This window comes from Platalea leucorodia (genome assembly GCF_965183815.1).
Source record: "Platalea leucorodia genome assembly, chromosome: 2".
Lineage (NCBI taxonomy): Eukaryota > Metazoa > Chordata > Aves > Pelecaniformes > Threskiornithidae > Platalea > Platalea leucorodia.
The window spans coordinates 117989687-118016679 of NC_138824.1; the positions used below are offsets into that span (position 1 = coordinate 117989687).

The 26993-nt window shown below is 39.6% G+C and overlaps 1 protein-coding gene across 1 annotated transcript in view; it reads left to right on the forward strand.

Annotated features, from left to right (window-relative positions):
- Window positions 1-42: 42 nt before the first annotated feature.
- Window positions 43-26993, forward strand: part of PROS1 (protein S) — a gene marked incomplete at its 5' end in the record, with an annotated part of 33638 nt that continues 6687 nt past the window's right edge. Inside the window, 11 exons of the mRNA XM_082337496.1 lie at window positions 43-121; window positions 4713-4870; window positions 5931-5955; window positions 6275-6361; window positions 10245-10367; window positions 10527-10649; window positions 12576-12701; window positions 20131-20252; window positions 22790-22908; window positions 25013-25202; window positions 26189-26356. Of these exons, the coding sequence (XP_082193622.1) occupies window positions 43-121; window positions 4713-4870; window positions 5931-5955; window positions 6275-6361; window positions 10245-10367; window positions 10527-10649; window positions 12576-12701; window positions 20131-20252; window positions 22790-22908; window positions 25013-25202; window positions 26189-26356 (1320 nt within the window). The remainder of the gene's footprint in view (window positions 122-4712; window positions 4871-5930; window positions 5956-6274; window positions 6362-10244; window positions 10368-10526; window positions 10650-12575; window positions 12702-20130; window positions 20253-22789; window positions 22909-25012; window positions 25203-26188; window positions 26357-26993) is intronic.

Sequence of the window (26993 nt, forward strand, 5' to 3'; positions counted from 1 at the left end):
GGCGCCGTGCCCGGTCCCGGTCCCGGCCGCCCCCCGGCAGCGATGAGGCGGCGATGCGGGCGGTGCCTCCCGCTGCTGGCGGGCCTGGCGGTGGCCATCGCCCTCGCGGAGGCCGCGACCTGTGAGTGAGGCGAGGCGGCGGGGGGGGGGGGGGTGGGCGGTGTCCGTTAGCGCCCCTCGCGCTCCCAACCGCCCGCCCCTCAGCGCCGGGGGCTTCGTGGGGCCGGGGGCGAGGGGCCGACCGGGGGGCCGGCGCCCGTCCCCGTGGGCCTGGGGACGGGGGGCCGCAGGCGGCCGCCTCAGCACCGAGGCGAGGGGCGGCCCTCCCCGCCGGTCCGGTGCACGGCGCCCTCCCTTCCCGGGTAGGTGCCACCGAGCCACCGCGGTGGCGGGGCTCCTCGATCCCGTCGGTTTTGGCTGCTTTCTGGAAGCCGGCCGTTACTGTTGGGGCAGCTGAGCTGTAACCTGGGGCCGGTCCCGGCTTGGAAGCTGTTTGCGGCCGAAACGCAGCTCTGCAGCTCGGGGGAAAGCGTGGCTTTAAACGGCGCTTGATTCGCTTAGAAGAAAAATACTCGGTAGATCATAGTCTCAGGAGAGTGGCATTATTGTGGAGTCCAGGCAAGTCCCTGACTCTCTTGATAAGTTCAGACCTAGCAGCCTAGGTAAGAACTACTTGCTCTCACATGTAGATTAAAAAAAAAATAAAGCTTATGTCTTTGACACAAAAGTCTTTGAGCTTAGTACTAAAAGAAGGCAACGTGTATCTGGAACAAGCAGAATTGCAGCTCAAAGTAAGCTTATTTCTGACGTGTTTTACTAATGATTAAACAGGCAGAAGAAAAACCTAATGTTTACTAGTCAGACTTCTGTTTGAATGCTCGGGATTCTGTCTATGAAGGGAACGGTAGGTAAAGATGAAAGTTCACTTTATAACTTATTTTTTAACAGGTCCTAAAAATAAATTAATAAATCTTTTGTCATGTTCATTTCTCTGTTTTCATCATATTTTCTGTCCCATTTATCTCCCCCACTGCATACCTTGTCAGTTTTTTATGAACAGTGGGAAATTAGAAGTTGTCCTACTCATGCAAAATTTCTGTGGCCCATGTAGTCCAGTTTCCTATCCCTGGCTCTGAACAATGCCAGGGATTTCTGGGACAGGTAAAAAACTCCAGAAAACAGAATGATCTTAATAATGTAGCTTGTACCATTCAATAGTTATAAAGGGAAATTGCCTCTCTGCTGGTCTTAGTGCAGCTGCGTTTCATCCAACATCCAGTGAGGGACAAGTTTTGGATAAGATGGAGAAGAAACGGGCAAATATTAGCAGTTGGCTGCATAAAGCCTATGTCACTGATGAGCATTTTGGGAGACTCCAGTCGCTGGAGTTCTGGAGCTGATTGCAATACAACAGCTGTGCAAATAAGATAATGCCACTTTCTACGGTGGCATTGCATTTCCTTTTTGTTCAGTTTATCGGGTCTTCTGAGTTTCTGAGAGAGCTACAACTCTGAGTAGGCTACAACTGCTTTCTACAACTGGAGTATTAGGGAAGCAGCTCTGAGCTGTGTTAAACTAGCACACTTAAGACAGGTTTATAGTTGCATCTGCACTACAAAACAGCTGTAAGGGACCACTGAATCTCATCCTCTCCCCCCATTTTTTTTTTTTCTTTTTCAGTAGCATTACTTCTAAACAAGTGCTTGATAAGTAATCACTGCAGAGTGCCTGTACACCACCTATTGAAATCGCAGCTAGGATTTCCATGAGGCTTCAGTGATAATCAAATGAAACACCGAGTTCATTAAGGGTTAACTATTGGTTTGGCAGGGTCAGGTGCCCTGGAGTTTCCTGTAATTGAACTGGCAGCAATAGCAGTGAGGATTTTTTTTTTTTTTTTAATAAAGGTCCTATCATAACCTTTGTAAGGAAAAACCAGTTGAATACACACACTACTAATTCTATGCATGTGAATTGAAGCATTTTCAATAAAAATACAGAATTTGCATTGAGTTACATGTCTTATTTAAACTCAAAAGTCATAGGAAATGAGCTTAAGAGAAGGGTGAACTGCTGTGATGTAGAGGAACAGACCTGGTTCCATTACCCCACTGTATTCAAAACATGAAGTAGGTAGTGTTAGATCTGGTGTAGCGTCCTCAGGAACGTTGCACTTACTTGGAATTTTCTTGCACTTTGTTCACTGAAAAAGTGTATCAAAATGAGAATTATGTAGCTAAAGGTCAAAACAAGATTGTTTAAAGTCAGCTGTGAATTAGGCCTCATCTACGCCACAGAGCCTCTTCCCCAAAGCTATGTCAGCATGCTTGCACTGGTAGTAACCTCCCACGTAAGCAAAATCGGCCGGTGCAATGCAGAGTTTTACTACTCTGTTGTCACTCCTGTTTGCCTCAGAACAGGTGGACTTTCTGCATCCTTCTTATTAGTCTGCTTTTATGTAATGACAAATACAGCCATTTACCCAAATCAATTAAAATAACACTGCTAGCAACAGTTGGTGATAAATAAATTATCAAAATGTTTTCCTGCTTTCCGGTGCGGTTAGGGCTCAGAAGAGCTCTCATGAGGCCCTTCTTGTCCTGCCATCTCACCGTGCTTTTTGCAGCAGTCTCCCGGCAGACAACATGATAGCGATGGGCTCACGGATGGAGAGAAAAGATCTACGAGATCCACAGTTGCAGCAGTTTCCAATTCATTGCTCCTCCTAACTGCTGTGTGAAGGATACGTAACAACCAGAGAATCCAAATCCAGCTCTTGAAATATGTTGTTAACAGCCCTTGAGATGTGCTTATGGCATACCTTAAGATGTGTGAAAGTGGAACACAGTAGAAGAGGAAAGCAGGCTTGAATGATTTCTTTTGTGCTGAGAGTTTCTGGAAGTGGGGGCCCAAAAAGTAGGTTAAGACTTGGCTTTCTCCGAGCAGTTTCCGTGAGGATCAGTCTTCACCTTACAGAGTTCTTTCCATTCTCCAGTAAGACCACCATGTAGATCAACATGTAAATAAGAAGAAATGAATCCTCAAAATACCAGACTCTTGCCTGCTCATATACTTAGTAGCAGGGAAGGGCACAAGCTGACTTCTCCTCCTTGCATTTCTAAGCAACTTGCTGGTTGCTCTCTGAGATACAGGTGTGCTTCAAAACCTGGGAGGTATGCTGTAGTATGTCCACCTCAGGAAATAGTACCTATTGCCACACCAGAAAGATTAGTCTTACCAGAATGAAAGCAAGTAGATCCATTTGAAGCGACAAGCTTATCCCACGTCAGATACACGTAGGATGCTGTAACAAAAAGATTTCTTCAGGTCATTATCCATTGTTGCAGCACTTTGGAGCGCTTCAGCTGCGTTCCCCGTCACTTGATAGAGACCTTTAGTAACGTGTTTAGGATGGTACGGTTTTAGACACATCTGTTACCTGAAAGCTATTCTCACTTCAAGTTCTGGGCCTCATTAGCTGCTCTTTCTAATAAGCTTTTCAAGTTTTTTCTTTCCTGTTACTGCACAGACATCGGGAGGCCGTTCTCTGACTCTTGGCTGGCATGTCTCATAAAGGTGCTCTGGGTTTGAGGTATTACGTGCCCATAAACAGTACTGAATTGACTACGTCTGCTTGAATTGATCTTCGTAGACTCGTGATGAATATCTGTGTGCACCACATCTGGTTGGCACTGCAGGAATCATGACCCTCACACAGTTGTGCTAGTCTGAGAGGCAAAGTTGTGCAAAGGCTGATAAAAGAAGGGCAGGTGTAGAAGTGTGGTGCTCTCTAGTTAACATGTGTCAGCCATGCTCTTTAACCCAATGAGCTGGACTTGTTTCAATTATGCTCATCCATTTTTCTCTTAATCACAAGGTAAGTCCAAAAGTTAAACTAATGAGGCAGTCTAATTTAGTTGCTGTTCCTGTAGAGTTGTGTGCTCTACAAAAGAACATCGAAGCAAACAGACATCTTTCATTTTTAATATCATTTCTCAACTCATTCACTTGTTCACCGTTTGTATAAAAGTCAATAAAATGACAATAACAGATACATGAAAATTAAGTAATGACACATGATGGATCTGAAATGTAAAAGTTAGCTAGGATTGTATTTTATCGTGGTAAAAACTGAATGTATTTGTAGGTTGTTTGCCTTGATATTTCTCAGGATATAATTCTCACCTTTCACTTTGTCTTGTTCTTTACAGTTCTGAAAAATAAAATAACATTTGTGTTAATTACATGTAAGAGGTAGCCTGATTTTATAAGACACATTTTTGGACTCAGATAAGTTAAACAGGATCAGAATATTTACTTCTAGATCACTGAAACCGGTAACATAAAAGGCTTCACAGCTTTTTTCCACTCATTGGTCACATATCTCGCTTTGTAATATCCATAGCTAAAAAAAAAAAAAAAAAATCTTGTCCTGAATCTGACATTTAAATTATGCTTCAGGCATAGCATTGCACAAACTTTTTTTTGGTGACTCAGGATTTTTTTTGTCAGAAACAGCCACCCCACATACAGAAAACAGAATCCTAGGATTTCTTGCCCATTTTCCAAAATGATAGCAAAGAGCAACTCCTGAGTAAGCATTTAATTCAGATTTTTGTGTTAGATTCTCGTATTTGTTCAGTGCTTACAGTGTTTTTCATCTGTTAAAAATAAAAAAAAAATAACAACAGAGCTCCTTTTTTTCTACAAAGTTTTGTCCCAGCAGTATGCCTCTCAGTTCCTGGTGAGGAAACGTCGAGCAAATTCTTTTATGGAAGAAAGTAAGAAGGGACATTTAGAAAGAGAGTGCATTGAAGAATTATGCAATAAGGAAGAAGCCAGGGAAATCTTTGAAAATAATCCTGAAACTGTAAGTATCTGATGAATATCTACAAGGTAGATAGTAGTTCTTTGCAGAGGGAAAGCTGGAAGAACATAGAATTCACAGTGCAAAGCTAAAAAAACCCCACCATGCAGACCAAGAACCGGTTTGAAATTCTTTTGTGTATAGAACTGGCACAATTAATAACGAAGACTGTATAAGCAAAGAGAATAGTTGAGTAGATATTATTTTAATTTCAAGTACGGATCACCAGTTTTAGACCACAGCTGTCTGCAAGCATTCCATGTGGGGAAACTGTTGGCTTCAATTAAAATTTTACACAGAGGATGCATGGCAGTGCAGTCCTTTTAATGAAGGCATTAAACATATTACTGCAAGCTTTTTTCCTAGTGTGGAGAATGCTATTCCTGCGTTCATTCCCATTGCACATTATTTAGTATTAGGTATATTTTATTCAGTTTTGTACTGTAAAAGGGTTATTACAAAATACATGTGGTTAAAACGAATTCTTATTTTGAAAACTATGTATCAGTTCCATGTTCTGTCTTTGATAAAATTGCATGTATTTGCATATTCTGATTATTAAGATTAAATCATTTGAGTAGTCAATAATCATTTGTTTCTAATAATTTTTAACAATTCATGCTTTTCACTTTATTTGGAATTAATTGCATGTGCCATGTTCAACCTGTTCCAGGTGTTTTTATTTTAGGGTGAAAAAGGGGAATAAAGGAGGCTGCTCTGAATCCAATAGCAACATTGAGCAAGATCCTCCCATTCAAAGAGACAGTTTTCAAAGTCATTTTGACACCCAATTTATTTTCATTTCCTTCACTTCGAAAGTGTCCAATTCAGTGCAGTATCTTAATCTCTCCAGTGAGCCTTGTGTTTATTAAATAATCTGCTGCCTTAGCCTAAACAGTAGTGATACAGAAAACATCTTCTATGAGTCAAAGTGACTTTTTATTTTTGCTTCTTTTACAGTTATAATGCAAATATATTTTAGAATGTACTCAGTGATATGTTTTCCTATAATTCTCTCTACCTTACATTTTTCTTACTCTTTATTTTTCTTCTCTTTCTACAGGAGTATTTTTATCCCAAATATTTACGTAAGTACAAAAAACCTGAACAACTCTACCAGTCGTCTTATTTGGGTAATACTAGTTTAGTTATTCTGCCCATAGCGCTTGAATGATTTCTGTGCTGGTTATAATGCCTGGTAGCTCCTAGGCAGTTCTGTGCGCTTAGATCCTAGCAAAGGCACTCAGAAGGTTGGTCTGTGATCAGCTGTCCTTAACATGCCCAGACAAGTTTTCTAGTTCAAGCTGTGAGAACAGACTCTTTGAAGATGCCATGCATAAGCTGTTGTAATTTCAGTCTAAATGAGTGTTTGTATCATAAGCAGATTGTGTGGGTTTGCATTTGCAGGCTGCCTTGCCTCCCATCGAGCAGGGGTTTTCAGGGTTACTGCAGTTACTCCAGATTCTCCAGCTGACCTGAGGGCTTGTGTCAATGGTAAGTGCTGCTGTTAAGATACTTTACCTAATGCACTCAGGTCTAAGAACACACATGTACATGGCTAGAAAGCAGTTCACATAAGCAGAAAAAGAGGCGAATCTCCATTTAACTCAGGCAAACTCAATTATCTGGACACAGAAATTGACAAGAAAAATATTAGGTGAGTCAGAGCATTTTCAGAGCAAGTAGCATAAGGGACTGTTTTTAACTTTATAAAGCATGCTGGAAAAGAAACATAATTAACTGCAAAATGGAAGTCAGAATTCTTCCAGAAACATCGAAGAGTGCCCTACGCCAACCCACCGATGTTCCCTAGTAAGTCCTCTGTACTCTACCATGTCTTTAATAGTTATGCCTGACTCTTTGCATCTAGCAAGTCCTGTTCCGTCAGTTAAAGGAAGGGACCATCTGGTTAATTCTCCTTTCTGCCAGTCTTTGGCCCATAGTTACACTGTAGCCTGTCATGAAGTGGGTAACATTACCAGCTGAAAAATTCAAATATCAAGCGGAAAACGTAGTCATTGACTCCAGACTCAAAAAGGTCACAAAGTATGCAACTTGTATTGTTGCTCAAATATTTTATTTTTTTACACCTATACATTCATAAGTCCAGTCTGAATTGTGTTTTTTCTAGTAAATTCACAGGAAGCAACCTGTACCATATTCCCTACTTGTCACAGTTGAAACATCTCTCTAAACCTCTTAAAACTTAACAGCCTGGTTACTTCAAAGAAGCTTTCCGTTAGTTTGAATGGGGATACTTAACCATCTGACACTGGTTTTGTCATTGAAAGCAACGAAGGGCAAAAAAAATCCGTAATAATTACACTGCACATGGTCATGGATGAACATATTTTCCAGATCACTTGGCCAACATGACTGCTGCCACAAACTAAAATGTACTCCTGTTCATTTCACTCTTTTTCACTCTCATTAGAGGTCCCGAGAGGAAAGGATATAGCAGAGTTGTGTGAAAGTGCAGTGTTTCTGTATTACCCAGTGAAAACAACTAGTTTACTTGGTAGTAATTGTATTTCCCCATTTGGGTTCACATTATAAAGTCAAATTTAAAAAGCTGTTACTGTTGGTCAGTCACCAGGATAAAGGAAAAGTAAAGAGAGTATGAGTAAAATTTTCAAGTGTTTCTAAGGCTTAAATGTACAACGAAATTTATGCATGTTTCTGAAAAGGAGCTACTGCTGAAAAAGGGGAATTTAAAGTTCCCATTAAAACTGTATAACAATTTTTTAAGATGTTTTCATTGAGACAAAGATTTTGTGATACTGATATTAACAGATTTTTTATCATTTTAGAAGTTTTGTCTTTCTGAATGTCTTTCTGATCCAAATTGTTTTCATATTGTCAAAATGAAAAATCTAATTTTCCTAATAAGAAATAATTAAATAATAATAGGAACTAGTTCATAATAGTACAGTGACTAGTTTGAATCTCAAGCTGAGAAAAATCAAGGAATAAAAATAACAATGCAAACAGAATTGAAAAATAATTTCAATGTTTTCAGATTTGCCCAAATGACTTATTTCAGAACACAAATGAGCACACATTTCAGAACACACATTTCTGGATAAACAGTTACAAAAATTAGTGAATATATTCACTTTTTCATCCCTATCAAGGAAGGAAAAGGAAATTTTTCACAGGAATAGAAGACCCTTTTTCATACTTTTCTAATCCAAGCAGGTATCTAAGCAGCATCTTTAAGTCTCTAAACATCTGTATCCTGTAAATCTGCATACTTAATTGCTTTTGAAAATAAGCACTTAAAAATCCCTGCATTTACATCTATCCAGCTCACCATGACACATCTCATGGATACCAGAGCCTCTGAGTGGCAGAGGATGCAGGTACCACAATATATTTCTTGCCATCTGCCCTTTCTGTTGCAGGCTGAATATATCTTCTGACATTTAGTTGTTGTTGCAAATGTTTATCGAGAAGCTTTACGGGGTAGTAGGTCAGAAGGCGCCCTGAACTGGGAAAAGAGGAACACCAGGCCCGCTTTCGGAACAAGTGGCTGCTACATTACTGTTCCTGCAGTGGCATCTTAATCATTCATCTGTGGACATAACCTCTTTGTCCATCCAGTCCTGTCCATCCTGTCTTGTCTTTTTCCTCTAGTGTATTTTACCAGTTCTCCTTTTTTTCATTCATTGGTTTCCTCATTTTGCCCTTTATATCCTTAATTCACCTCATTCCACCTACTCGTGTTTCACACTGCCAACCAAATCCCTCAGTTCAGACTTTCACAGGCCATCACTGCCTTTTGCTCAGAAACATTTACAATCAAGTTTGTTCCCCAATTCCACACTCTAAAGGCAACTTCCACATCATTTCATACCACTTATGAAATACTTTGCTCATACCAAGCTGAGTTCACACACTTGTTCCTAGACCTACAAAAGCAGTAAATAATCAAAAAAGAGAAAAAACAAACGTAGGGAGTTCTAGAACTTACATTTGGAAATTGCTGTGAAGGATCCATACATAAACCCCATTTCTTTTATTTCTCTGTGCAATTTCTTCTGTCAGTCTTCATCTGCAAATGGAGTCCTTTGGCCTGCAATATGAATACTACATGACACATAGCACCTATTCCTCGAGGGGCTCTATAGTTTTGGAGCTTGGCTGGCCCCTGGGCTTCTGGTTTTATTTGCAGCAGAATTTAATTAGAAGTAGATTGAATTGACAAATATACTAAACGCAGATTTTATTTAGCTTTCTTAGTCACAGAAGGTTAAACTTATCATTCTATGTGGCTCAATTCTTTAGTTCTTTTGAGTGAAGTAAGAAACATTTAAGAAATCCAGTGAGGCCTTACGTACAGAATCGTAGCAAGTTTTGGTCTGCAGGAACACTTGCCTTTCATCCCAATTCCTTGAATCTGAACCTTACTAAATCCTTTCTTCTTGTCATTCTGCTATCTGTTCTTTTAGGACACTACTTTTTTTAAAAGCACCTCTCAGAATGACATTCCAGAGCTTTATAAGAACATAACTTTAAAGTAGAAACAATATATTTGTAATGTTTGGAGGCCTGCAGAAAAACAGTCCATAAAGCTACCAGCATATTCAAAAGACACAAATGGAATGATGCCTTATGTGGTATACTGATGCAAAATTATGAAAATGGTGGGAAAAGTTGAAAGCACTTTATGTATTTTGGTTAGAGCAAAAAAAGGCAGTGAATTCTGTGTTCTCTGCCCCACTGTATGTATTTTGAGCCTTGCTTTTTGAGGTCCTGCCAGCATGTATAAAGAGTCTTCAGTTGCTCTTTATGATGCAAATTTGTTTGTCATTGAAGTTAATGTTTGTAAATGGTGACAGTATTGGACACTGATGTATCCAGTCTCCCCACAGGACCTGGACAGCCAAGGCAACCTGAGGTGTTAGTTTCTCTGTAAATGTGACCCTCCTTGAACAGAGAAACTGATCTCTGTAAACTTGAATTCTTGGTATTCTTGAACTTTAGTATTTCTAGTGAAATTTGTGGTAATATGATGGGTCAGAGCACTGTTCTTTAAACTGTGAAATAAGTCCTTAAAATGTAATAAAAATAGTATCAAGTCTGTGTTTGGTCACCTCTTGCAGGGATTAACGTGGCTTAGTGAGTCATTTGTTTTCTAGTTGTTTTCTGTGTGACAGAGGAGAAGTACTGGTGGCTTTGTTTTTTTTCAGTCACTTACAAATTCTTGCTAACAGAATTAGTAGAAAGACAGTTGTGTGGGTACTTGATGTTATGCATCAAGCCCTTGCCTATTTCATGAAAAGTACCTGTGGGAAGACAAGAAGAAAGACTAAACTGATCCTTGAGGAAAAATAACCCCAAATAACAAGTATTTCCAATGTTTTTCATCCCACAGAGATTTCAAACCAGTGTAGCCCTCTGCCATGCCATGAAGATGGATATCAGGATTGCATAGATGGACAAGCCAAATATACATGTGTCTGTAAACCGGGATGGCATGGAGAGAAATGTGAAGAAGGTATAGTCTCTAATCTCATTACGATGTTAGTTCTCAGGAACACAGTTATAGTCCTACTATTATTGAATAGTATCAGATCTTTAAGTATACCTGCCCCCACACAGCTGGTCAATGAATGCCTTCCCCTAAGCAGAGATTTTTATTTTGTTTTCCTTCTAGACATAAATGAATGTGAAGACTTAAATGGAGGTTGTAGCCAACGCTGTTCCAATTTACCTGGAAGCTACCGTTGTTTATGTGAAGATGGCTACTTCATGCATTCAAATAAACGGGATTGCGGAGGTAGGAAGTGAGACTTAAGGAGAACATCATTACATGACAGTACATCGCCTGTGGACTAGAGAGGAAAAAATTTAGTCCAGTAGTTCCATAAATGCCCCAAGTCAGCAGAAGCTTGTGTTGCCTCTGAAAGGTGCAGTCCTGCTTCAACCTGGCTACTCATTCCACCTGCAGTCTTACACCACTGCAAGCACTTGGGCAACTGTATAGTGAACCAGATCAAGGAAGTGGGGTGGGTTGAAACCAATTCAGGAAAAAAAACGAAAAGAAAAAGAAAAAAAGAAGAAGAAAAAAGAGAAGGACTATATATTAGATTCTGCTTCCTTACTAGAGTTCTGTAAAGCTTGTTTTGGTTACTAAGCAGGTTCACATACCCTTTAAGCATGCTGAAACAAGAATCTATAGAGTGGTGTGCCCAGCTAACATTGTTACCATGGAAATCCTGTCTGGTAAACACTGGTTTAGGCTGAATCACTCCTAATTAGTGATGCTGCTCTTTTGGGAGTTTGAAGTTCATTGGAGAAGAAACTATTAATGAATCTGAAAATGCTCTTAATGGAGAGAAAGATTTGTCTTTTACTCACCCAGCATAATTTTTTTCTGTACATGCTTGTGTCTCTTATTATTGGCCATGACCTACATGCTTCATTCCATTCCAGATAAAGAATATGTATTAACATAATTAGCAATTCTCACTGTATAGTTAGAACAAAAATACAGCCTCATTCCATTTTAATGTCATATATTTCATTGCTGAACTATGCCAACAGTTTTGGGTAATGTCAGCTACTATAAGAGGCCGCACTTGAGGGCCATCTCCTGCTGTCACTTCCTTTAGTCTATTTTTTTTTTTTTTTTTGCAAATGAATAATTTCCAAAGAAATTCCAGAAAAATACAAGATTGCTGTTTTTGTCAAAAAGGGCAAGAAGATAAGTTGGTTAGAATCTCTGTAGTTCTTGGGAGGGTACTTGAAAAGTTGTTTAAAAAAAAATAATCAAAGATAAAAATACACTAATGTAACTTAGTACCCAGAGTACTAGTTTGGTCATTTGATAAACTGGATTTAAGCATTTCATTACATCCAACTACAAAATTATACACCTAGGAATTTAGAGTACACACGGTAACTGTAGAAAAGTAGGCTGAATTCAGGACAGCTTTGACTTAAAAAATGCTTTGGGAGTCCTAGCAAGCCAGTGGCAGAATCTGTTCTCCCTGTGCAGCACCATTTCCACAACTACTACAAAACCACAGATAAAACTAGAATGATCCCTGCACATACAAGTGGGGATTGAAGTACTACCAGGGATCTAATATTTTTCTGTCCACAAGATATTTAGTAAGATTGATACTATATGCTCCATCCAGTTGTCACAACTGCATTTTGAAAATAATACCAAAAAATTGGAAACAACACAGAAGATAGACACTAAAATGGTTTGAGGGATGGAGAGACAGTGAGGGACTTGAACACCTGTCAGCATAACCAATTAAAAGACGATTGTGACATGAATGGATCGTAGCATGTAAGAAACTCTGATAGGATTCTCTCTTGTCTTTCTGGATTTCTTTTTCTGAGATAGGATTTTATTATGCAGCATGGTTTAGCTTATAGGAAATCTGCAGACAGTTTCTCTCTCTGCCTTCCTGGACATGCACCCCTTTTCCTGTTATCCAGAGAATGCATGAGAGAATGAGAAATGTAGGCAGGCAGAGAATTTGTTTTTCACTGAGGTCATGCAGCAGCGCCTTTTAGAGGCCTCTGGAAATCTTTACGGCTATAGCTATAGTCTGCTATGAAAGCGTGGTAGACCTAGAAAGAAAGAGCCAGTTTGCCAGCCTTGCTCAGTTTGCAGTTTTGGATAGGGTTAGGAAAAAATGGTATGTGAGAGAGTGACTTGTTTTTAATAACTTGTTTGTATTTCTAGATATAAATGAATGTGTGTTACATCCAAACATCTGTGGGACAGCCATCTGTAAAAACACCCTGGGGAAATATGAATGTGAATGTGCAGAAGGCTACACATATAATTCAACTTCCAAGAACTGTGAAGGTAGGTCTTTCCCCCACTGTGCCCCGCCCCCCTTCTGTTATCTTCCCTTTTTTGGGGGTTGATTTTTTTTTTTTTAATCCACTGCTATACCAAACTCCAGCATTTCATCTAATGGTGTATTTATTCATCGTCATATCGTTTATTACAGTATGACTCAATTGTTTTTTCTTTCAGAGGTTCAGTCAGGCTATATTACATGTAGTGCATGCAGTTGCAATGACTTATTCCCAGATGTTGGAGGGTTTTACGGTATAATCCCATGTCCTGCTGTATGCCAGATAACTTTCTCAGTTCATGGGAGCTCTCCTGTCCCACCATAGAGAGGACTTTCTGTCCAAGCTCTCAAACCAGCTAGTATGTTTCTTTCAGGTAACTTGGAGCAGTGTGTTGAGGATCTGGACATTACTTGAATGTCTTATACCTTGTTTTTAAGCATCATTACAGTTAAAAGGATGGAATATTTGGTGTCAATCAGTTTGATATATACCCCTAACTCAAGACAAGTTATAGCAAAAGTAATTAAAATTACATTTGGCAATTCCAAACTGGGCAAGGCAATTAGGAAGATTTATAAAGAGATAATCGCCAGAAATGAAAACCATCCTTAATCAAGTTGTTTCAGAAACCTAAAAAGTTTGTCTTTATCCATCTGATAGGCTGTTTAGGTGCCTATTTAGCCCTCATGGCCAGGCACTCGGTCTCTGTCCTTTATATGTCCTTAGATCTCAGATATTGGGAAGAGCTTTTCACTGGGGTCACTGAATTCCATTTAAAATAACCTTCATCTAATCCTTCCTCGGGGTATCTAGTTATGCCAGACAATAACAGCGTTAGAGTGAACTGATCTCCATTCTAGGCTGGAAATGACAGCATGACAGTTGTATAAAAGATTTTGTATAAAGACCCCACATTTAAAATAAAAACGTTCTTAAATATCCAGAACAGGAGATATGAAAAAAGGAGCTGCACCGAAAGAATCTTTCCTCAGGAGTATTCTTTTCTGAAATGAAAATCTGGAAGAAAGCATTTCAAAACAAAGTTCTGTAACAATTACAGCAAAGTTGAAAAGTACTGATAGCTAGCAGTAAAGCAGCAAGAAGCCATTCATACACAGACCATCATAAAGTAATTTTTTCAAGTATTGAAAGTATTTGCATAATTGTCATAGAACGTATTTTATTGCTCTCTATTTGTTAAAGTTTCTGTTTAGTACACACATCAGAAATTAAATTTCAATTGTGGAAGAGATATATAAGCTCTTAGAGTTTTACTATGAAGAGGAATTTTCTACATTGCCAGTCTAAGAAAAATACATCAGTGACTGATCTTTATTTTAAATGCTGCCTTGATGTTATTGCTCAAAAGGACACAAAAGTAGCTTCTTGCTGGCTGTGAATCTTTTGCTCCATGGCTTTTCATGCAGCTTTCTTGTGACAAAGCTTTGCACAGTGGTAATGATTATGTATTCAGATGTCTGCTCTTTGTCCAGTTACTATGGGATTAAAACGTTACTGACAATTTTGTGTCCCTGCGTGCACTGAAATGAGAAAAACTTCACAGTAATTAATCTAATTCTCGCTCCTCTTAGTACTTTCTGCAGATACATGGGTTGCATCAAATTGAATTTAAGTATTGTTTTTCTTCTGAAACATGGATTCCAGAAGGTTGCAAGATGAGGACATTAAAACGAGCAAAGTCTTACCTCCTAGAAGGAGGATTATGCTGCTAAGCTTTCAGACCTTGTAACCACATTAAATGAGTCACCAAATCCTGTCTAAGGATAGGATTGTGCAGACTGACAGGAATGTAGCCTTACAGAAATACTAAATGATATTAGCTTTTCATTGTCATATTGAATGTAGGTGGCCAAATTCAATTATGCTTATTAGAAAAATCAAGTTTACATACATTTATGCACAATTGTCTGTATGATGACAGAAACAATTAGAGTGGAATAGAAGAGGGTTTGTTTTTTTTTTTCCCTCACCCATTCATAGGAGAATGTTGCTATAGTTCTTCATCCCCACCTTTTAGCAGACACTATCAGTGGAAAGTATCTGTACAGTCCAGTCTTTGTTTCATAGAAACCGTACAATTTTAGATACATAATTTGATTATCTTCTTCTCACCACCTTTGCAATTTCAAACACCTTTCCAGAAAAAGGGGTAGTGGGAATGAGTAAGTATGCTTATTGTGCTAGAGCGGTCTGTCTTACAGTCAGTATCAAGGAGACAAACCAAGATGAACCCATCTGGTAAAGAATGACCAAAGTTTTGGCATGTCTTTCCTCATATTATTCTTCCTTCTCTGAAGGGGGAATTTCTCTTAAAGAAGTGACTGAAGCAGTTAGTCAAACAGCACAGAGTATGTCCGCATATTTCACATATTAGTCCTTCCCTAGCACATCATCTGAAAATTTGAGACAAGGAATCAGGGTTTCCCCTTCCCACATGAATGGTTTAACACGCACAAAAACCCTGCCTACCCACATCCATGCTCTGAGGAAATCACCATGTTTCCCTAGCATTATATAGAGTAGCTCCCTTCTAGGACGTGGTGTGCAGCTCCTTTGTGGCTGATTTTATCGTAGCTTAGCAACTTACCCAAAGCAAGCTATTTTAGCCTTCCACTGAAAGCAGCTGTATGAACCCAGGATGCTGCTCAGATTCATGGGTTTGTGCGAATAGCTTCTGCTGGCTGTTTTATGATGTGGGACTGACATTTGGACACATCTGTGGGAAGCCTTTGAAATAGCTCAAACATGCAAAGATGCTGACTACAACTTGGAAGAAAAAAAAAAAAGCAGGATAATTATAGCATAAACAATTAAAACAAACCTCCAAAGGACTTGGTCTGCTCCAGCCTGTGCATGTCAGCATTTCTGTAGCAGGACAATTAGCTCTGCGTGGGGAGATCTTGCCATTTGGACTGATCAGGGATTCCAGAACATCTGCTGAGGAAGGAGACTTCATACCTATCCAAGAAGCTTGCCGCTGCTACTATAGTACACTCTGGAGTGGGACCTTACCCTTGAGCAGTAGGTTCATTTTGGTAATGGAAATTTACACCCCTGCAAGACTGGTGCAAGTCTCTGAGTAGCTGATTTAATGATAGAAATTCTTCTGTCAAACTGTGTGATAAGGTTTCATAACAACTTCCTAAGTCTTTGTTTGTCTGCAGGCCCTGGGCCTGAGGAATGTGCTCAAAATTAACTGCTGCTCTCAGAGAATTCAGCACTCAGATTTAGTCTAGTGCTACTGGTTAACCAATGCTTGTAGTTTTACTTCTGTACTGCTAGCTCTTCAACTACTGGAAGGGGGACAGGATCTTTCTCAGAGAACAATGCTTCCTAAAGTGTCTACACGGAGTCATGCTCCTCTGGGAAGGGTGTGGGAAGAGAGGTGCTTCTCAGCATCTCTCTACTCCGGTTACTCTTGGGAGCTGTTAAATTTTTTATTTCCTGTTACATCTGCACAGTGAAGCAAGGCTATAGCGTTGGTGGTTTTTGTTTTGTTTTGTTTTTTTTCTTTCTCTCTGTATGCTTAGGCCTAGGTGGATTTCTTGGCCTTTTCAGATCCCAAAATGATCATAAATAGAATGTTTTTTTTTATTTTTATTTTGTGCCAAAACAGACAGGTTAGGAAAGGACACAGGAAGTGTTCTCCTCACCCACTGCATAGTATGGCTAGGCTACATTTTGGATTTTGTCATTGCCTCATTTGCATGTTTGCTAGGATGCAAAAACAACAGTTAGAAAAGCAGCTTCACATTGTAACACATGATCTTGTAGTCTTAGTTTTAAGTAGACATTGGATTGCCAGTCACCAGAAATTATTAGGAAGTGAATTTCACAGCAGAATCCCTCTCACCAAGCTGAGCTTGCAAGCTACAGGGTTAGGCAACCCCCATCAAGACCATGAACAGTTTAATGATTTCTAAATGGAAAGGAGGCACATGCCAAACAAAAGAGTAAGAGGTAATCTAGCTGTAGCTGGAGAAAATGGAGGGGTCAATCAGTTGCACATATGCATCAGCAGAATATTTCTTAACAGCTGACCAAATCCTGCCATGTGACTAATGTGCAGGCATTATCTCCAAAGCATACGGAAAGAAGTTTGAATAAGACTCCAAAATATGCGCTTAGATGTTGCAATCCACCCTTGTGTCTTCCTCCCCTAAATAGTACGGCAGGTGACAGAGGCCAAAATGAATGAAACAAGAATTAAACAATGAGTAGAGGGTTGGTAATTTACAGTTGCAGGAGTCTGCGCATGTGTGCGTGCATGTATACATGCTGAGTAACGATTTTTAATAGGACAGCTTTCTCAAATCTGAGCAAAGATAAAATTCTTAACACTAGCAAACATTCACCTCTGAAGAGACTGTAATTTCAGACATAGTCACAATTTAATTTATATGCTCATAATTTAAAACTAATTTAAGTTATGAGAATGCAACGCAGAAAACATTTGCAAAATGTCAGATCAACTTGAAGAAACATCCAGTACTATATTTCTATATTAACAATTCCTTTTACTCATTTAACTGACGTTTTGCATGGATGAGGCACTTGAAGGAGTAGAGAGAAGCAGAAGAACCTCCTATATAACCTTTTTTGCAGCTATGTACCTAAGACCAGGTGGAACTTGAACAATCCAAAAAGCCAGTCATCAACTCTCCAGTTATATTTTAGGAACTGTCTTCCAGTATGTATCAAACCTTTCCCCAGAACAGGAAAGCATTCTGGCAACACTTGCTGGTCAAAGGCTTGAGGTCTTCCACGTGTCTTTATGACCCAGTGTATCCTCAGAGAACCCTCCTGGGACAGGCAGTGGAACCATGTACAGAGCAGTTGATTTGAGCTCTCTGTTAGTGATCTAACAGGGATGAAGAAAAAGTGGAGGCATTCAAAGCGGTTTTTGCTTCAGCCTTTAATAATACTGATAGACCTTGGGCTACCTAGTCCCCTGAGTCTGAGGACCACAAGTGTGGGAACAGTGACTTTCCATTTGTGGACACTAAAATTGTAAGGGACCAGCTGTATCAGCTGAATGTTCACAAGTCTATGGGGCCCGATGGGATTCATCCCAGAGTTCTGAAGGAGCTAGCAGATGTTATGGCAGGATCCCTCTCAATCATCTACCAAAGGACTTGGGAATCTGGGGAGGTCCCTGCTGACTGGAAGCTGGCCAATGTTATTCCAATTTACAAGGGCATGGGGGAAGACCCAGGAAACTACAGACCTGTTAGTTAGACCTCAGCACCTGGAAAAATTATGGAGAAGATTATACTGGATACTACTGAAAGGCGTTTAAAGAATAATGCAATCATCAGGCATAGTCCACATGGGTTCATAAAAGAAAAGTCCCATTTAACTAATTTGATATCCTTCTATGATAAGGTCACCTGCCTCGTGGATGAAGGGAAGGGGGTGGATGTAGTTTTTCTGGATTTTAGTAAGGCTTTTGATACCGTCCCTCACAGCGTCCTTCTGGACAAGCTGTCCAACTGTGGGACGAACAAGTACACTGTGCAAGATCTGCCTGAACAGCAGGGCTCGAAGGGTTGTATTGAATGGGGCGACATCTGGCTGATGATCGATCACCAGCAGTGTTCCTCAGGGCTCAATTCTAGGGCCAGTTCTGTTCGATATATTTATCAATGATCTAGATGCAGGAGTTGAATGCACCATTAGCAAGTTTGCTGATGATACCAAACTGGGAGGTGCTGTTGACTCTCCTGAAGGATGAGAGGCCTTGCAGAGGGATCTAGATAGATTGGAGCATTGGGCTATGATTAATGGGATGAAATTTAACAAGTCCATATGCCAGATCCTGCACCTGGGACAGAGTAACTCTGGGCATAACTATAAATTGGGAGAGAAGTAGCTGGAGAGCAGCCCTGCAGAAAGGGATCTGGGGGTGCTGGTCGACAGCAGGCTCAATATAAGTCAGCAGTGTGCCCTGGCAGCCAAGAGGGCAAACCACATCCTGGGGTGCATCAAACACAGTATAAACCAGCTGGTCAAGAGCAGTGATTATCCCATTGTATTCAGCGTTGGTGTGGCGTCACCTTGAGTACTGTGTGCAGTTCTGGGCCCTGCCATTTAGGAAGGATGTTAAGGTCCTTGAATGCCTCCAGAGGAGAGCAACAAAGCTGGTGGAAGGGCTGGAAGCAATGTCCTGTGAGGAGTGGCTAAGGACTTTGGGCTTGTCTAGTTTGGAGAAAAGGAGGCTGAGGGGCAACCTCATGGCTCTCCACAGCTTCCTGAGGAAGGGAAGAGGGGGGTGCTGAGCTCTTCTCTTCTCCCTGGGATCCAGTGATAGGACGTGTGGGGATGGTTCAAAGCTACACCAGGGGAGCTTTAGACTGGACATTAGGAAGCATTTCTTTACCAAGAGGGTGGTCGAACACTGGAACAGGCTTCCTAGAGAGGTGGTCGATGCCCCAAGCCTGTCGGTGTTTAAGAGGCATTTGGACCAATGCCCTTAACAACATGCTTTAACTTTTGGCCAGTCCTGAAGTGGTCAGGCAGTCAGACTTGATGATCATTGTGGGTCCCTTCCAACTGAAATAGTCTATTCTATTCAGATTTTTTTAAATGCATGCATTAGTACAAAATTGTTTATTCCCACTAGAAGGGCCATTTGTTTCAAAACAAGTATTGCAGTTTCTTTAATCTGAGGCCCAAAATCACCCTCATTAAAGTCTCATATCCAGGAGAGATTTTGTTTGTTTCTGTGTTAGAAATGTAACAGTTACATTGGCATTTTATACAGCCTTTTCTTTCCAAATTATTTATTGTGTACAGCCTATTAAATAGAAAATGAAGTTCATTTACTTGGTTTAGCTTATTTGCAGCTCAAATCAGTTTGGTCTCCACGAATAGATGCTGTCTGAAACTTAGTTATTTATGAGACTATTTTGTGTTATTTTAAAAGGTATTTTGCCCTGAGATTATTTTGGTTTTGTGTCAATAAAGCATGTCCTTTCCTCCGCATACTTGCCATATGTACTCTTAATACTCTAAGTTTTCATGACATCTATAGGGAAAGGAAGAGATCTGACTCAGAGCATCATTTCTGCCATAAACGGTAGTGATTTATTCACGTCTCTCTCCCTGATTCAGCCGCCTTACAGCTCAGCTTCTTACTGCCTAACAAATCAGACCAAATCTTCTCCAGCTCTGCACACAAGGCCTCTATCAGATTACTAGGTCTTATATACCCAGGAGGTAATTCTGGATTGTAAATTTTACATAGGAGACATCCATTAGCATTAGTTTAGCTTAGCAGCAGTCACTTAGTGGATTCATGTTATGTCAGAGGACCCATCTTGTCCGTTATCCCATTAATTTATTGTGTTTGTTTTCAGTCTGTGCCATGAATAATCTGAGTAAATCTTTCTGTATGCTTCCATTTCTCCTAGATATTGATGAATGTTCTGAAAATATTTGTGCTCAACTCTGTGTAAACTCTCCAGGAAGTTATAGCTGCTATTGTGATGGCAAGAAAGGGTTCAAGCTCTCTAAGGACATGAAGAATTGTGAGGTAAAACCATACTGTGTAAAATTCCATGTGGAAAATCAAAAAATTGGATATTTCTTGATGACGGGATAAGATTAAGGAAAATACGAAGCTATTTGAGAACTGACTGAAAATTTCTGAGGAAGTGCTGGGGACTCTGAGCTATTGTTTGGCTCACAAAGCAGACCTGGTAGGGATTTGGATGCCATTCGGTTCATGCATGCTCATTTACAGGAATCCTGTCAAGAGAAGCTTGCCTGAGCCAGTCATCTTTGTTCCCTGCTGCTTCCAAAATAAGCCCCAGCTTTCTCCTATCGAACAAATAATTTCTGTTCAGCTTACTCAGAGCCAGAATACTCCATTTGTCCATATGTTCCCAGGTTTTCCTTAGGCTGCACAAAAGTTTTCACTTACTCTTTCGGAATTACTCTATGCTTTGCCTGTTGGGTTGAAAAAACTGGATTGTTTTCCACAGTTCTCATCTGCCATAGCTTAAGAAAAAGCACTTAGTAACACTTGCCAATTGAAGAGCATCTCACAGCCAAAATGGGCTGTTCCTGCTCAGTTTGAAAATTTACACTTCTTAGCAGCAGAATATTTGGAACTCTGGACAATCCCAGTGCAAGCATTTTCTTGTGAATGGTTCTCTGTATACTTTGAAAGGTTCAGGCAGGCTAAAACTTGTTACGGGGGGTGAGCTCAGATAACTGCCAACAAAAAACCACCTCTAACGCAGTATAACAAAATCGGGCTTAAACTGTAGGAACAAGGTCTGACGCAAGTTCTAGCATGTATGTATTAGTAAATTTCAGAAAGTACAAGCAAGATCTATCTGAACAACACTTGCAGTCATTATATTTCATTTTGCTTATTCATGAAATAGGAAGAGCATCTTCTAACTTCATTACATGTTATTTTCAATGCTGCTGTTCAAAAGTTATTAACTCTCTATCTGGAAGTTAGTTTCAGGCCTTTTAATTGAAGAAAAAGTAGTTTAATCAGCTGAAAATAGTCCAAAGACTAGTGACACTAGCAGACATAAAATGAAGTAGCCATAAAATTCAGGATGAACACCTATACGTTTAATGAAACTACTGCATCGTGAATACAGAAGTCAGAGTTTTGGAACTGCATTGTTAACTTCAACCAAAGTACAGCATGTCTGGAGAACAGAAAAAACCTTTCACGCCTATTCTTGATTGTTGTCTTCTGTAGGACTACTATACTGCCATCATATAGAAGATATTCAAGGGGTGTTTTGAGGGATAACTTTAGGTCAAAGAGACTTTTAGGCTCTTTTAGTCAATGAGACAGGTGCTCTAAACCACATTCTGGAAGAGTCTGGCAGAGCCTAGCTCCCTGTACCTAACGGAAATCTGAGTGCTTTACTTTTAAAACAAAACTGTAGATATTACTTTAATTATAACATCACAGTTTCAGAAGACAAAGTCATCAACAATGCCTTAGAATGGATACCTGACATTTGTTTACTGAATATTTTACTAGTTTCAACTCGTACCACTCATAGAATATACATTATTCCTGAATATAAACATCCTTGTTTAAAACTTTAGGTAGATGAATACCTGAAAGGATAAGCACCATTTTTTTTCCCATCTCATTGCAATTGCAGTTGGCTGACTGTGATCACTCGCATTGATTTTGGCTAGAGCATTAGGATTAATCCCAGTTTTACATACTGTTGTAGGCCTTCCAGTTGCCATAAATACTTAAGACTTCTTGTACCGTTTTCCTAAGAATATAGTCTTAAGAGCTTCATATCCCCACTAACAGTTCCCAGAAATATTAATTCAGTGCTATTCCAGCAGGAATTGTGGTGTTAACTTCATCAATATTCCTTTTCAGAGCTCAAATAGGAGAAGTACATTCAAGGAACAGCCAGACAGAAAATGTTTCTATTAATCTGTTACTTAATCTACTTGTAAATTGTTACTCTTTATTCCAGGTAAACTATTCTAGTAGTACTAGAGATTGTTCAGCTATGAGTAGTTGTACATAAATATTGATAAAGAAAATAAAAGGTGATTTGATTTTTTTTTTTTTTTTTTAATTAAATCTTCTCAAGACACAGCTCTGGCCCCATTCCCTTCTAAAACCTGATCAGGTTTAGATTCCACACAACTTTAATAATAGAGCCTGGCAGGACCCTAGTAGGTGGGCGTCACAGGTCCTTGTCGAAAGGAAAGTGCCTGATGGAAGATTTGAATTCTTGATTCAAATACTAAATATTTAAATATTAGTTGCAATCCACCAGAACTGTGTTTCAACCTGAATTATCCTCCAACAGCTTAAATAAATGGACATTTCAAGCAAAAAGAAAGAGACATCCCTTCATTTGTACATAGGTATTCAAGTTTAAAAAACAGAAAAAAAAAAAAAACAAACCACAAAAGAAAAGCCAGAGATAAGCCATTGCTTTTAAAAAAAAAAAAAAAAAAAAAAAGGACAAGGTAACAGCCAACATAACAGCCAACAACAGGAGTTGCTTCATGAACTATCACAATGCTTTAACAGCTTTTTTTATTCTTTGCCATTTTCAGTCTGTTACTGCTTGTATCCCACTGAACCTCGAGAAGAATTATGAACTGCTTTACCTGGCAGAGCAATTTATAGGAATTCCTGTTCTGTACTTAAAGTTTAAATTGCCAAATGTCACGAGGTAAGCATTTGCTATTGATAAAAGTATGCATTGAAACTATGGACATTTGTTTCCATTAATTTTCTGAGGATTTAGAAACAGTGCATTGCATGCATAAATTATATCACTGTCTCCCCACTGGTTAAGGTACCTTTATATGGAGAATGAATTAACTCTGGTTCCTTCATGTACTAGCACTTAGAGGAAAGTGGACTCACTTGGAAGTGGACTGGCAAGAGTAATGTGTCTGGCATCAGTTTTACAGCATCTCTTATTGGTTGTACCGTGTCCTTGAGCCACCTCATCAGTATAGACAGCAGCTCTCTTAAATGGCAAAGCTACAAGGTCAGCAAGTTTCTTCCAGAGACCTCAGTAGCAGGGAAGAGGCAGTAGCAGCTCTGTCCCAGCCAGGAAACAGTGCACAGCTAGGGCAAGACATGCGTTATTGGCATGCAGATGTGATCATATTAATAACAGAGTTGGAGTCTTCTAGCCATTACAGTCCTGGTTACCAGTGCTGTTGTAGGGAGAGGTGCATGGACTGGGAGAAAGAATTTAAAGAGATCCAGACTTGAATGGGCAAAAAAGGAAGAGGATTGAGGGCAGTAAGTTTAATAGGCAGTAGGTCCCATTGGTTTGTGGACAAGAGAGCAAAAAGATTGGTGCTTCCTCATGACAGAAGCTTACTCTTCCCCTGAAGGAAAGAGCAGAGGCTGGGGAAGGTGGGAGGTGGTAATACAGGTACAGGAAGGCATTTGGAGTTCTCAACATAAAATTCAGATGATATAAGAAAATTGTTACTGTACAGCTTCCAGTTATATGTGGAAATGGCTTTCATTTGGATGTTGCTGCTACTTCACTTCTGCTCTGGGTAGAAGGTATGGCATGCTACACACATACCGGTGAGAAACAAAACCAGGCCAATGCTTCCCCCCCCACCCCGTGCTTCCTTTCACAGCGTGTTCCAAGGACACCGGTAGAGCACAGTACCTTGTCTAGAGCGCCATCTGTGTGATTTCCTTTACAGCTGTCAGAACAATTGCTGATGGTAGCGACCCCTTTATTATTCTTGAACTTCTTTGCTGTGGCAGCTGAAATTGCAGCATTCCCTGACTTACTGACCGAACAATTTGAGGGGAACAGCAGCAGCAGCTGTTGAGCTGGTGATCCCCAGAGCCTCAGAACCTTGGAGAAGGACATAAATATTGAGAACTTTTTCCTCTGCCCCTATTCCAAATTGACCAGGCATTAATGCTCTCCTGGAAGGCCTTCCTAAGGTGATAAACGTTTGAAGCTATCTTAATAGCCTCTGTGTAAATACAGAATGATTTTTCTGTGGGTCTGCGTGAGAGACAATGACATCTAGTGGACAAAGAACAAGACTGAGATTGAAAGCAACCCGAGTTCTTAATTACAGCTCCCTTACTTGTTTCTTTTGTTGTCTTCATCAAATCCTAACTTCCAAATGCTTTAATTGTTTTCCCTTTTCATCCTTAATCTATTTTATCTAGTCCAAAAGTTCTAAGAGACAAGGACTGTTTTTCACTATACCGATACTCTCTCTCTTCCACTGTACAGCTACTATAATGTAAACCATAATTTTGCTACATGTACACATTCAACAGCTGCCAAGATCCAGACAACAAATCCTCGAATTAGAGAATGACATATAAAAGGCAGCAGTAACCAAAGCAAATTGCTAGGTTATAATTGTTCTAGGACAACACTTGGCAACCTTGTTGTACTAAAGCACATCATAGATCATGTATTTTTTCTGCATCGCATCTCCACGAAATGCAATAGGAATATTACATCTATCTTCTTACTCAAGGGGGTGTGATATCCTTCACATGTAAAGCTCATAGCAGATTTGGGAACTGAACCAAGGCTCTTTCAAATCCCAGCTCAGGGTGTTTATCTCAAAACTTTCCACTGGATTTGGATGAACAAAGCTTATATTAGCTTCTGCTTTTGACATTGTGTGCAAATATCACAACTGCTCAGATACAGAATTACTGAAAGGTTAATATCTATGAATTTCTTTTTACCCTATTAACGAGTTATCTAGGCTATACAGTATTTCATGTTTCCTATCTTCTTATAAGATTCCTTCTTCACAACTCAGATTTACAGCAGAATTTGATTTCCGGACATATGATGCAGAGGGAGTTATACTATATGCAGAATCCCTTGACAGTACAGCATGGATCTTGCTTGCTCTTCGTGATGGGAAGATTGAAATTCAATTCAAGAATGAATTTGTAACAAAAGTCACCAGTGGAGGCAAAGCCATTAATGATGGACTGTGGCATATAGTAAGATGGGTTTTCCTCTCCCCTTTCCTTCCTTTAACCTACTATGGGAACATTCTGTCTTGATAAATAAAGTAGGGAGAAACTAAGCAACTATTAAAAAGGCTTAAAATGATGCCCTCAAATCCCAGATTTAAAAATCAACCAAGAATTGCACAAGAATGCCTTACATCTGGGAAATCATGGCACCTGTTTACGATCAAGAAAGAGGTAATTACCACTAGCTGGCAACATAGGAATTACTCTTTGTAATCATGAAAAAGGAAGCAGCAGAATATTAAAAAGCGTGATTGCATGGTCAAGTGCATAGTTATTAGGTACTTTGTCTAAAGAGCAATTTTTACATTTTCTAGACCAGAAATCCATCTTGTTCTTCAAGCTTGCATACCTAACATGAAAGGCCTTGCTCACTGACACCATCTATAAATCACACCAAATTATTAACATCAGTTAGGTTTTGTTTGTTTGCTTTTAAAGGGAGGAGAAAAAAGCTAGGATTCTGCGTAGACCTTGTTTCAGTTCAGTACAGCTTCCTTGAGATTAAAAATCTACTTTGATGCCTAATAATAGCAGGAGCAAGCATTGAACCTATTTTGTCTGTGTCCCATCTGAAGATTCAGTCCTCTGTAGCAGGTTGCAGTGACATGGAGAGCTGTCCACCAAATGTGGATTAGATATAGAACAAGTGTAGAAATCAGCTCCTTGCAAGCTCTATAGCGCATAAAACAAACTAATCAGCTGCATGGGTATTCCCAGGATAGGATAGGGGTAGAATGAAAGATCATCCTCCTGTGAGTGTCCATGGATATGGATAGTTGTCATAATTCAAGTTTAAATATACTGTAAATACCGACTGCACTGAAACTATTTTATAAGCTAGATATTTAGAGAAACATTAGTAATGCTTCATACAGGTATATGTAATTAGTATTTAAAATATTCTACATGTTCGTGTGTGTATACGTGTAATTATTTGTATTTAATTCTAGATATCCGTTGAAGAACTAGAACACAGCATCAGTGTAAAAATAGCTAAAGAAGCCGTGATGAGTATTAACAGCCCTGGAACCCTTTTTAAACAATCACAGGGTTTCTTGGAAACTAAGGTGTACATTGCAGGATTACCTCACAAAGTGGGCAACACTCTAGTTAAACAGGTAACTAAAATAATAAGAGTAATGTTGATTAATACCGTTCTGTTATTTGTTTTTGTATTGTTTACTTAGTAGTCACAGAAGAAGGAAGAGTGGCATGGAACCCATTTAGAAAATGAAAATCAAGTTATTAAACCACTGTTTTGAAAGTAAACATGCATGAAGCTTTGTAGTCTGTCTTCAGTTAGGTTTCAGATATAAACATACAGCACTTATGGTCTAATCTTTCAGGATTCTGTAGCCTATTTCCTAATATAGCTTTAAGATTCCCTAGATCACCACCACTTCTGCTGTGAGAGCATTTCAGTGTGATTCATGTTTCTGGTACTGGCTTTTGCCAGGCTCTGAATAGGTATGGAATTCACTGTGCAGGCAGCACAATGAGCTTTCATTTTTAATGGGTTTTATAATAGCCCAGGCTAGACAAGGCCCATGATTCTTTCGGTCTTCCATCCTAAACAACTCTGTCTTATGCTGGGGATGGGTACAGTCAAGTTGTTGTGACCGTCTGCTTCCCAGTCCAGGAGCCCTCAAACTAATCGGCAGTCTAAACAGAGAGGCAAAAAGTAACTGAACAGTAAAGGATGCACTTTTTTTTTTTTAAATCCATTTTTGTTCAAAAGTGAAGCTGAGAGAAAAA